This window comes from Pteronotus mesoamericanus, unplaced genomic scaffold, assembly GCF_021234165.1.
Source record: "Pteronotus mesoamericanus isolate MK-2021 breed Mesoamerican mustached bat unplaced genomic scaffold, CSHL_Meso_final scaffold_21, whole genome shotgun sequence".
Lineage (NCBI taxonomy): Eukaryota > Metazoa > Chordata > Mammalia > Chiroptera > Mormoopidae > Pteronotus > Pteronotus mesoamericanus.
In genome coordinates, this window is record NW_026555310.1 from 2,881,758 (window position 1) to 2,894,869 (window position 13,112).

At 49.5% G+C, this 13,112-nt stretch overlaps 1 protein-coding gene across 1 annotated transcript; it reads left to right on the top strand.

Annotated features, from left to right (window-relative positions):
• The first annotated feature begins 1,598 nt into the window (after positions 1-1,598).
• On the top strand, positions 1,599-11,288 carry LOC129084575 (keratin, type II cytoskeletal 75). Its single transcript, XM_054590779.1, has 9 exons — positions 1,599-2,084; positions 2,624-2,838; positions 3,800-3,860; positions 4,216-4,311; positions 5,147-5,311; positions 7,201-7,326; positions 7,468-7,688; positions 9,074-9,108; positions 11,050-11,288. Exons 1-9 carry the CDS (start codon positions 1,599-1,601, stop codon positions 11,286-11,288), a joined length of 1,644 nt encoding a protein of 547 aa, XP_054446754.1.
• Positions 11,289-13,112: the final 1,824 nt, after the last annotated feature.

Sequence of the window (13,112 nt, forward strand, 5' to 3'; positions counted from 1 at the left end):
GCGCCTCTGGAAGGGCACCTGGGTAGCAAGACAATGGAATCTGGGCTCTGCTTCTCACTAGCTAGGCTATGTCCACCTGCTTAATTTACCATTTGAGGATTCAGTTTCCTCACCCACAAAAGGGAGACTGAATACATTTAAGTTCCTCTCTCACTCTGCCATCCTTCAAAATCATTGCAAGCAGCCAGGTAAGAGAAAATCTAGCATTGCCTCTGTCTGACTCCCCCGCCCCCCACCCCACCGGGTAGAGGTGGAAAGTTGAGAGGCAGATAAAAGAGGGACGAGGAGCCTTGTAAACTTTTCAGTTTTGGACAGAGACAGATGGGAGACGAACAGGGAAAAGAAGAAAAAGTCCTCTCCTTGATGCAACCACTGGAGCTTTGATGAAGGATTAAAAGGTGGGCACTCCTTGGCCCTCAGTAAAAGGGGTGGCCAGTCTGGGAGACTTCTGGAATAAGGCAGCCTCAAACACAGCTGGGTAGTGGTGCTTTCGTGTCTAGCACTTTTTCATAAATTACCTAATGGGCTTCAGTGTTGTCTTCCCAACAGGAACACAAGTCCATTATAAAAGAAGAAGAATGCATATTGTGCTCCTTTGGAACTTGCCGTAGGATGGACACAGCACTGGCACTTCGTTCATACTTGCTTGATAGTGTCAGAAGGAGAGAAGTTTCAACAAACATTTACTCAGCACTTACATGGCTGAGACATTGCAAAAGTTGCTTTCACACATGAATGCTCATCACAATCTCATTTTTACAGACACCCAAACTGAGGCTCAGAGAAGTTCATGATTGTCCCAAGGTCTCACAACAAGTACATGGCAGGCCTGAGATGTCTACTCTCACAGCTTCTCTCCATGGCAGGCAGAGGGCCTGGTCTTTAGGGTCATGTTAGTTTAGAGTAGACAGGACATGTGTGCATGTGCACGTTCATGCTCCAGGATATCTGACTTACACAAGAGATGGAAGCTTGAGAGCAAAATAAAGGGGCAATCAAAACTGGGTGGATTCCTAAGAAAGATGAGTATAGGCAGGATTTTCAAGACCTGAAGGGACAGCTTGGTGGGAGGAGCAAGACTTGGCTGTAATAGCTGAGAAAACGCTCAGGGATGGGAAGCACAGCTAAGGAATAGGAAGGAACAGGAAACAGTACATCGCAGTCACTTGTACTGACACAAAATGTTTGGACAGGAGGGAGTCGGTCCCAGGCCTAAGAAAACGGTTTAGAAATGAGGCAGTGTTTTTCGAGTTCATTATGAGATGCATCATTAGGACATGACTGAAAGCAATTAACGTGTTTCTCATTCATTCGCTGATCAAGTTGCAACTGGAAAGGAGTTTCCACATGGGGGAGGCGAGGCTCCTGGGGAACCAACCAGTGGCTTGTGCACCATTTCCAGAGGGGACCTGAGTGTGAGCTCAGGGTTGGCAAAAGCCTAGGGGATGCCATCAGAGGCCCCGATTAGCACTGCCCCACCCCTCCCAGAGGCCCATAAAAGCCAAGGGGCCTGGGGCTGCCCACATACCCTGCCTTCTCTATCCCCCTTCGCACACAGCCACATCTGGAGCTGTTCTCATCCTGCTTTCTCAGGCACCATGTCCAGGCAGTCCACTCTCACGTTTCAGACTGGCAGCCGCAGGGGCTTCAGCACTGCCTCAGCCTCTGGTCGCTCCCGCTTCAGCTCAGCCTCTGTGGCCCGCTCCACATGGGGCAGTGGAGGGCTGGGAAGAATTAGTGATCCTAGAGCCAGTTTTGGAAGCCGCAGCCTCTACAACCTAGGAGGGACCAAGCGGATCTCTATCGGTGGGAGTGGCAGCAACTTCCGAGGTGGCTTCGGTGGCAGGGCAAGCAGTGGCTTTGGGGTCAGCAGTGGATTTGGCTATGGGGGTGGCGTGGGAGGGAGCTTTGGTGGCCCTGGCTTCCCCGTCTGTCCCCCTGGAGGCATCCAAGAGGTCACCGTCAACCAGAGTCTCCTGACTCCCCTCAACCTGCAAATCGACCCCACCATCCAGAGAGTGAGGAAAGAGGAGCGGGAGCAGATCAAGACCCTCAACAACAAGTTCGCCTCCTTCATCGACAAGGTGAGCCAGGGGCTGCGTCTGCTCCATTGGGTTGGTTTGGTACGACCTCTTGGAGAGGCCCTGGCCCAGAGGGGAAGCAGCAATGATACAGCCTCCCTATGAAAGCACATCTGATGAACAGGTACCTCCCGGGGAGGGGGAGGTATTTACAAATGGGAACCTTATGGAAATTTCTCCTTGTCCTTCTTGGGAGCCATGTGGGCTGGTTCAGTCAATACCAGGGAAAGTTAAGTTGTTCTCTACAGGAGGAGTGTCCACTAAGCAAACTAACCTAACCCAGAGCAGGTATTATCAAGACTGTCCACCCAAGAATCTAGGCTCCCCATAAGGGCCTCCAAGCCCCAGCCCTTGAGAACTTTGGGGTAGCTTCCAGGGTTTTCTCTTCTTGACTTGGAGTTGTCAATTAAATAGTTGAAATATGGGTGTCAGGTAAAAAACATACTTTTTTCCTTTCCCTTATTAATTGGAATGTCTGCTCCAGTTAATTTCTCAAGTCTCCCCTGTTTCTCAGGATTTCATTCTCTTCTTCTCCACTCCAGGTGCGGTTCCTAGAACAGCAAAACAAAGTCCTGGAGACCAAGTGGAGCCTCCTGCAGGAGCAGGGCACCAAGACCGTGAGGCAGAACCTAGAGCCCTTCTTTGATGCCTACCTCAATGACCTCCGCCGGCAGCTGGACAGTGTCGCCACTGAGAGGGGCAGGCTGGACGCTGAGCTGAGGAACATGCAGGACGTTGTAGAAGATTTCAAAGTCAAGTAAGTGGGAGATGGGCTTCTCGTCACGCACAGTCGTCTCAGGGCTCCTTTTTATGAGTACCACAGAGGTGCAAAGTCACAAATGCCAGTATCGGCTGGGAGGTTTGTACCTTGCAGTCTTTATCCCATAAGACGAAGACAGCATGGTGGAAGATAACAGAGGGACCCTCATCTCAAGCATTACGATTAATGAGAAGCCTATTCTTACCTGCCTACACGACCACAAAGGGATATCTATATTGTTACTCTGAATATTGTTACTCTGGAAAGCATAATATTATTTCAAGGTTAGCATATGACTTAACTCCACTGGGCATGGGCTGTGTCACTGAGATGGCTTGCATTTCCAGGATGCACACTAGAGTATAAACAAGGCAACATGGTCCTCCTCAAGGAGGCAAAATTTGACTAGCGATTTTCCAAGTCGCAGTAGGTGAGCTATTTAATGGAAGGCAGTGATCCTCACTGACCCCTTAGCTGCCTTACCCTTGATTTCTGGGGTAGAGCTACACTAGCTTATTAAAAGCACACTGCTCAAACGGCTGCCCTGAAGTTCAGTGAAAATATACCAAAATCTTCCAGGAACAATGTCCTGAACAAACATTACAGCAGGTTCTTGAGGCAACAAAATTGTTTTAAAGATTGGAATTGTACATCTGTAAGGAGATGGAGTTGGCTAAATACCTATTTCTATTTCCGTAAGTTCTATATTCACTTTCTAGTCTTACAAAAGAAAGAATAAGGGGAAAAAAAACACTCTGGCAGAAGATATTATTCTCCTTTCATAGAGGGAGAAAGAGAGGTTAAGTGAATCACCCCAAGTCACACATGGGTCAGGAGAAGAGCTGGAGGGGATTCAAGGTCTCTTAGCTCCTGCTGCCCCAGCACGTTCCTCCCCAGCCAGGGAAGAGCTCCACCCGAACCTTGCTCAATGGCATGCCCCCTCTCCTCTGCTCACCAGGTACGAAGATGAAATTAACAAGCGCACGGCTTCAGAGAATGAGTTTGTGGCCCTGAAGAAGGTGGGTGGAAATGTCTCTCAAAGGAGAAGATTCAAACTGAATCCCGGAGTATGGGGTGACCCAGCCTTTATGCCACCCAAGAAATGTCACAGAACCCAGAGAAGAGCTACAGAGCTCAAATCTGCCAAAATGCTCCCTCTGCCCATACAGCGCCACTGCCCCCTGCTTAGGGTTTTGTTAGCCCAGGGAGCTCAAGCCTCCAGTTCTTAGCAATTGCCCACCCCCACCTCCCAACTCCAGATGCAGGGTTGCTAAAATCCAACCTGGAAGGGCCAGGGAGGAGTCTGCTCAGCTTCTCTAGGACTTGCTGCTCGTGGCTGGGGTCTCAGAGGGGCATCCCGTGCTGTTGTTCCAGGATGTGGATGTCGCCTACATGAACAAGGTGGAGCTGGAGGCCAAGGTCAGCTGTCTGACCGACGAGATCAACTTCTTACGGATGCTCTATGAGGAAGTAAGAGCCTGCGAATGTTTTTATCCCTCCTAGTTCTGGTCCCTGGAGAGAAAAATTGCTGCAAAGAGTATCATCTCTGCAGAGCCCCCACAGGGTATCGTGCCCCAGGTCATCCACGCTGGAGTTTGGAAGGTCAGGGACACCTAGGAGAACAGCTTGGAATCTTGCCACCCTAAACCCTACTCCAGCTGTGAAGCTTAGTCCCCTCATTCCATAGCATATCAAGGAAGGTATGCTGATCCTTGAATCCCAGGTCACTGAGTAACATTCTGAAAGGGGAGGTCAATTCCCCCTCATAGGAAAATTCTAAAGGCAAGCTGTGCCCCAGCTCATTGGCCAGCCTCTTGCCCTCTGAAGGTCCTTCATTCTGGGTATTGCCACTCTGCAAGCAGAGACCTTGGCACATGGGGAGAGAGAGAGAGAGATGCAAGGAGGGACAGAGATATGTTGTGCAGGGGGCAGAGGGTCCTAAAATCACCTGATCCTAAAGAAACCTTTTATGCTAGCATATGAATCAATGTATGTCCTATTCAACTGCATATAGTTTGGATCAGAGAACACTAACCCACCCTTTATATCCAGGGAAATCACCCAAATGAGAGTCTCAAGAAGCGATGCTAGGGACACAATCCCATCACACTGACCTATGACCCAGACACCTCTTGGGGATTGATACAGGGCCCCATAAATGCTGGGAGTGCCTAGGGAGGAGCTGAAAGATCTCCTGCCAGGAACGCCAAAGAAGCACTTTCTGACCTAGATGGGTGGTCAACTGCATGATTTCAAGATCCCTTCTTTTTGTGCCTTGATGACACTGAGTTTACTGGCTTTGCAGGAGCTGTCCCAAATGCAGACCCAGGTCAGCGACACATCCGTGGTGCTGTCCATGGACAACAACCGCAGCTTGGACCTGGACAGCATCATCGCTGAGGTTAAAGCCCAGTACGAAGACATTGCCAACCGCAGCCGGGCTGAGGCTGAGTCCTGGTACCAGACCAAGGTGAGTGTGGGCACCTCGGTGATAGGGTCCAGGGCTAGTGTTCTCGGAAACCCCGGATCATCATCTATTACCCATAAGCTTCTGGAAACATGAGTATTTCCATCTCTCTCATCTTAGCAGAAGCATCTTTGATACTATGACAACTTAGCTCGAAATGCATATGGAAACCCAATCATACACACTATTTGTGGTCAGATGGTGTTAGGCACTCAGGACAGCCACCGTCCCCACATCACTTATGATCTGGTTGGGGGCTAGGGGACACTCTGAAACATTCAAGAAGCAGTCATAAAACTGTTTCTGAGGGGCTTATTTATTCAGTGCATGGTCACAGAGCTCTTATTATATGCCAAACAGGTTACAGAGTTGTAAGTAAATAAACTACAAACAGAACCCAGGTCTGAGAGGCCACAAAGTGAATGGACAATTTTGGAAGGGACAAAGACAACATTAACAAAAAGCTTCCAAGAAGCAGTAGGTTTTCAGTCCACTTTGGAAGCAGCGAGGGACAAAAGAGTGCCAAGAGGAGGAGGTGTTCAAGGCTGAATAAGCAGTTCTGTGGGGCTGGAAGGTGGGAATTAGCAATTTGCTGAGCAAGAGAGTTTGTGTCTGGAAGAAGAACATTGAGACAACCGGAGAGAGCTACTCTCCAAAAGTGCAGACAGCCAGAAAAAGGTCTGGCTTTGGAGGGGTATGGTAGGCAGGATAGTCCAACCCATGAGATGAGCCCCCTGCCAAAGCCAGATGTTATTCAGGGGCAGCTGCTCATCTGCAAGCTGGCTCCTATCTCTTGCCCTGCTCTGTGCACTTATGCCTTTGTCCCTACCACTGCCAGGTGGGGGGAAAGACAGAAGGGGTCAGCCGACAGGGGTGCACCATACAGAGGCAGCCCCTTGACTGTAGGTAGAGGTGGGATACAATTACCTCCCAAGTGGGGTGGTTGAAATTTATAGCAGATAATTTCTTTTGTTGGGAACACTGTTGTTCTCTTTAACTGTGTGTATCTAGAAACAGAGGAGCTCAGCTAGTTAGCACTTTCAGAACCCACCAGATACTGGTTCAGACAGGGGCCCTTCTTTCATTGGGAAAAGTGTGGCTATCACTCCAGTCTGCTAGAGGGAACAGGGTGCGTTCTTTTCTCCAAAATGAGTGTGTCCTGGATATGCACCTAGATGAGGTAGAGCACTGTTCCGTTACAAAGTCTTCAGGACTGGATCCTCTACAGCTTTGGCTGCATCCAACACCATCTCCTTATATCTTATTCCTGTTTCTTCAACACTGATGTCTGCAGGGCAACCAAAATACACGATCACAATCAGTCTGGATGTATGTCCGGGGACCAGGAATTCCCCAAGGACAGTGACCAAGTTCCCACTCATTCTTAGAGCTCCCCATGCTTCTTCCTGCCCCAGGGTTCTCATGTGGTCTGTTTCCCTTCGCTGGTGTGCTTTCTGCCCAACCAGTCACTTAGCTCACGCCCATCCTTCAGAGCTCAGCCCCAGCATTTCCATCTCTGGAAGGACTTCCCTGATCACCACCCCCACTTCCATATCTAGGTCAGATTCCTTTATGACACTCTTGTAGGACACTATGTTAATTTCTAAGGAGCACTTATCTCAGTTTGGGACTATATATTCAATCATATGTTGATTTGATTAATGTCCATCTCCCCTAATAAATTGTAAGTGGGGGGGGGTATCTATGTTCTTTGTGCTATTCCCAGGGTCCAGTACATGCCTATCATGAAGATATGCTCAAGAAATGTCACCTGAGTAAATGAGCAAGGGGATGTGTGAGTGATCAATGAAAGGAGGGGCTTGCTGTGTACCCAGGGGAGTGTCCAGCCCAGGTGTTTGACCTGATTACTGGCTCTTCTCTGGTTCCTACAGTATGAGGAGCTGCAGGTCACAGCGGGCAGGCATGGTGATGATCTTCGAAACACTAAACAAGAAATCGCTGAGGTGAACAGGATGATCCAGAGACTGAGAAGTGAGATTGACAACGTGAAAAAGCAGGTAAAGTTTGGGTAGGACCAAGAACTCCCTGCATACTCAGTTCTTCCGGGTCATTCTGCCCTGTGTACAGGACTCCAACCAAGAAACGCCACAAATCCAGTGGCTTTCAGGAAGGCTCATGGCTTATTCCTTTCCACATAGTGTTCCAGCCTGCAAACAGCCATCGCTGATGCAGAACAGCGCGGAGAACTGGCCCTCAAGGATGCACGAACCAAGCTGGTGGACCTGGAGGAGGCCCTGCAGAAGGCCAAGCAGGACATGGCTCGGCTGCTGCGGGAGTACCAGGAGCTGATGAACGTCAAGCTGGCCCTGGACGTGGAGATCGCCACCTACAGGAAGCTGCTGGAGGGAGAGGAGAGCAGGTAAGGGCAGGGACGGTAACTCCACTTCAGCTGCCTGGACACTCCTAGGGGCTCAGGTTGCTGCAGCCCCCTCCTCATCTGGAAAAAAGCAAAATGCAGGTGGAATTGGGTTATGGCAAAGAATACAGGTGCAATTTTTTTCCAGGTTAGTAAATCATTATCAGATTCCCATGTTTGAGGTATGACTACTTTTAGCACCCCACAGAAATCAAGGACCTGATCAGGTCCAAGTAATCAAGTTCTGTCCAAGGAGAAATTTGGTTACATGGCTGGGCTGGATATGTGATATGAAAGGCTCTAGACTGAGAATAAATTGTTCCAGGATTTAGGCTTCCATGCCTGCAACTAACAGACTGTGTTACCTTAGGAAAGTCAGTATCTCCTCTCTGGCCCTCAGTGTCTCCGTGATAGAATAGAGTCCAGGTCACGTGATCTGGCTCAGTGGGAGCTTTGTGCTCTGCCAATTACCAGGTGTGTGACCCAGAGCAAATTACTTAACTTCTCCATTCCTCGGTGTCCTCACCTCTAAAACAAGCATAACCATAGTACCTAGCTCATATGTTTTTAAGAGGGTCAATATAGGGACTACACATGAAGCTCTTAAAACAATGCATGGTATACAAAAAGTGCTCATTAGTTGACAGTTATCATTCAGTTTAGTGGCCAAACACATGGGCTCTGGTGCCCAATGAATCTGGCTTCAAATCTAGCTTTGTGACCATGGGCGACTTAATTAACTTTTCTGAGCTTCAGTTTCTCCACCTGTAAAACTGAGATAATAATGTCTACTTAATGGGGTTGTTGAGAGAATAAGTGGCATTATGTAGGTAACAGGTACCCAGTAATTGTTAGCTCTCTTCATGTTCTAAGTATGTATTTATAAATGAATGCCAGTTCTGTCCTCAAGATGTATAAACAAAATTACTCTAGTTGCTACCACGATGATAGACTGATTATTGCTGGTATTATGTTTATGTCTCAGGCTCCTCTCCACACCTATAGCAACCTCAGCACTGCCCAGTGCATGACAATAGTCCATTGTTAAGAGAGAAGAGTTCTTCTCCTTCTATGACAAGCCCTGCCTTTTCAACTGACACCAGCATGTGATTAATCTTCATAAGGTGTCTACCTAGTTTAAACCAAAAACTGTGTTGCTGGTATTACAGGTTTTACTCTTATAAATCTCAAACTCCATATTATTTCATTCATTAAATTATTATTTTTAATACCACCAGTACTTATATAATTTTGACATCCATTTTTCTGCAATAAAACTGATAAAGGGTTTTCTTAATGCATTTGTAACAATTACAAAATGTCATTGCAAATGCCCACAAGCTTCTGGACACAACAGTGACCTCCTTCTCCCCACTCCTTTCAATCAGGCTGAGTGGAGAGGGTGTTTCTCCGGTTAACATCTGTGAGTATGACATCCTTTGTGCCATCTGGAGTATATGTGGGGTTGGGGGGCAGGGAGGCGGTGGGCATGCATGAGGCATTGGAGGGAATCCCACCAAAAGGGCTCATTTTGAGAAGGTTTGAGGTTTTGAATCTGTTAAAAAGAGAGTCATATTAGCAGAGAGTCTTCCATGTCACAATACTTAACTCTTTGCAATTGAAAGATGCCACAGAGGGAGTGATGGGAGGTTTGCTGCACTCCTTCCTCTTGGGTTTGGAAGACTCCCAGGCCACACCCCCCACCTCCCAGAACTTCACATATTTCTTGCTGGGGCTGCAGATCTAGCTCAGAGATAAGCGTTCGATGTAGACAGAATTTATGAGAACACCTGGTCTGCCCTCAGTGTTTGAAGGGAGCCTTCATGTGGAGCACAAGGGCATTGCCATTTAGACAATTTGGGAAGAAGCTCCACTGCTTGGCCTAACTCTGCAGAGTATAACTGTGGAGAGTTACCAAGGATTTTCAAGGCAGTGAGAGCCCATAAGTCACAGCAGGTGGGAGCAGCTACTAACAAACAGGAGAGGTTAGCAAGCTGGCCCCACTCCGCATGGGTAAGAGCAGAAGACGTCACTCACAGAACTCAGGGCTGGCCATCTTGAGACCAACAGAAATGAGTTCTGCAACTTACACTCCACAAGCAAGTTTGGTTTTCTTGATGTGGGATTCAAAAAAAAAAGCAATCGATTGTATTAGCCAACGGTTCTAGAAGGCAGAGTCCTCTGAACTGCTCAGGTGTCCTTGGGAATGCACATCCCTGGGAATGGACAGCACAACCTCTGAAGTTTCCTTTCTCTTGAAAGCACCTAAAAGTCTGTATTGGTTTCCTAGGGCTGCCACCACAAGGTACGCAAACTGGGTGGCTTAAAACAGCAGAAGCCTATTGTCTCACAGTTCTCCAAGCTGGAAATCCCTAAGTGAGGTACCAGCACGGCCGTGCTCCCTGTGAAACCTGGAGGGGAGAGCACCCCCGCTCCTTGCTTCTTCCAGCTTCTGGTGGCTGCTGTCACTCCGTGGCTCGTCACTCCAATCCCTGTCTCTGATCATATTGGCCCTTTCCTTGTTGTCTGTCTTCACATAAGGACTTTGTCCCTCTTCGTATAAGGACACTAGTCATACTGGCTTAGGGCCCGCCCTAATGACTTTTCTCTGAACTTGATTATGTCTGCAAGATCCTATTCCAAATAAGATCACATTCACAGGTCCTAGAATTCCACATATGTTTTTGGAAGCTACAATTCATCCAATAACACAGACTCTATTTTTTAGTTCAATTTTTCTTCTCAAGAGCCCAAAGTAGGATACTAGATGTTTAAGGTGGCGGTAGTTATAAAATGTAGGGAAACAGCAGGTTGGGAAGAGAAGAGAGACCAGTGGGTCATCTGTCACTTGGTCTATCAAGAACATTCCAGCCTCTCTCTGGGATTCAGAGCATGGAGGAGGCCGGGGGACACCAAGGAAAGCACAGAGGTGCCCCCCTGTGAGCTTCCAGAATGAAAGGAGACACCAGAGCCAGGCTCACAAAGAGAGACAGGGACAAAGCCAAAGGGGTAGGTGCGGTGAGATCAAAGGGGAAGGCAGGTGGACTGCAATAGCTTCCCAGAGGAGAGACTTCTCCATTAAGTTCTGGAAGGAAAACAGAGGCGCTGAGTAGCGGAGGGGAGGCAGAGCCATTTCAGACTGGGAGAAAGCCCAGAGCCACAGCGCAGAAAGAACCGAGGCTGAGGCACTGGGCCAAGGACAGGGGAGTGCCGGGGGCGGGGATCAAAAGAAGGCTAGTATCTGCCTGACCAGACCACACCATCCCCACCCAAGGAACTTCAGGGCACAGGCCCTGACACCCCAGGTCCCCAGGTGTCTTCACTCCTGCCCTTAATTCTGACCGTGTCTCCTCTCTTCCTGCAGCTGTGGTCACCTCCACCATTTCCAGTGGCTACGGCGGTGGCAGCAGCATCGGAGGTGGAAGCCTGGGTCTTGGTGGGGGCAGCGGCTACTCCTTCACCACCAGCGGTGGGCACAGCTTGGGTGCGGGCCTGGGGGGCTCCAGCTTCAGTGCTGGTAGCAGCCGGGGCCCTGGGGGCAATGCCTCCAGTGTCAAGTTTGTCTCCTCTACATCCTCTAGCCGAAAAAGCTATAAGCACTAAGTACAACCACCCCACTCCCTCACCCCATCCTGAAATCAGATCTGCCCACTGACCTGGTCCTCCTCCTGCTCCCCTTCACAAGGTCCACCTGTGCTGCTAGGAAGCCTGGCATTGTGGCTAAACCCCATTTTCCAACCTGAGCCAGCCTCTGGCCTCCTGACAGTTGCCAGACTGCCCCTGGTGCCCTCTCTGTGCCAAAGTACAGAGGCTTTCAAGGTTCACATTCAGCTTGTCTAGCAAAGACTCCCCCTTCACCCCTGCCTCCCTCCCTCCCTCCAGATGCAGAAATGGGGAGGCCGAGTCTCCCAGGCTGTCTTAATGCCAGGCTGTTAATCCCGTTGTCTTATGGTGCTTATAAGCTGTCTGCTGGGAGTGAGGGCTCCCTCTCTCCCCTCCCCGGAATGTGTCAATTAAATGTATGTGTAATGTGTTTGGTGTCCAGCCCTCTGTTTGGAATGGTGACTGAGCACAGAGCAATTCTCCACCACCTCCACCTCCTCCTTCTCCAGGTCTCCTCCAAGCACAAGGTCCCACACAAAGAGTGCTCAGAACACATCAAACTTCCCTTCCCCACTCCTGCCCAGAGCTAAGAAGACCGGACTGGGGAGAGATGGGATGAACAGGAGGGCAGACTCCGCACCCAAGCTTCTGCCCGTTTCCTCCTGCCTCTCATTGGGATGCCTTCTTGAAGAAGCCCAAGCCCCTGGGCAGAAGCTCTTCCAGCCTCCTCACTACATATGTCATGCAGGGCGATGCCATCCCCTCCCAAAGCCAGACTGTCTTTCCAGGACACTGACGTAGGGTGGGCTGCCCAGCCCTCACCTAGCAAAGGGGCCATTGTTCCCTGACAGCTTCAAACTTGCAGACCTGAGCAGAGAAATAACAGGGCAGGAGTGGAGTTAAAAGCCCGCCCTGGGGCAGTGCTTTCACCTGGCAGAGGAGGCATTCAGGCCCATAATTGCAGCTATAAGACATCCGGGAAGCTCCCGCATTCCTGAGTTTGCAGTCTCCTGGACCCCTCTCATCAGGGAAAATTTGGAAGCGTTGAAGGGGAGAGGATGACAAGTAGGAGGGAAATGACACTGAGAACAACTTAAAGATAGATCCCTGGTGGGGTGGGGGTGGGAATGAGCAAATTAAGACCTGGGACAAGAGGAGTAGAGGGGACAGGAATTTGGAGTGAAATCCGGAGTCCTCTTCTCTTTGCCAAGCCACCTCTGTCCATCACTGTGTGGTGCAGTCAGACCACGGGGCCCCCACATCGGCGCAGCAGTCACTAGCTATGCAGAGTCTGCCAAGTGTCTTTACTCTGTGCCTCAATTGCTTCACGTGCAAAACAAGAACAGTAATCACCACCACAGGGTGCTGTGTATAGATTGTATGAGTAGACAAGTGTAAAATAGCTTCCCATAGTAGGTGCTCAGTAAATGTCAGCAATTTTTATTGCCACCCACCCTCACAAAGTTATCATGAAAATCAAACGACACAGTGCTTGCAAATGACCTGCCACATGATCTCACACAGACTGAATCTTCAGCAAATGGGGTTTCTTTATAAGTGACCATAATGATGGGAAGGGCATAATCAAGCGCTTGGGTTCAGAGTCCAAGACCTGGAAAGCAAGATGAGAGGAGCAGATGAGCTAGAGAAGGAGTGTCTCCAGCATGTGGCAGAGAACCTGGGCAGGCGGGGGGCTCAGGACCCAGGCCTGCCCTGGGCTCGAATGCCCAGGCCCAGTCCTGTCCTAGCTAGGGTGTTCCCCATGATGATTAGTGGGGCAGGAAGATGGGCCGTGGCCAGACATGCCATTGAAATGAACTCAAC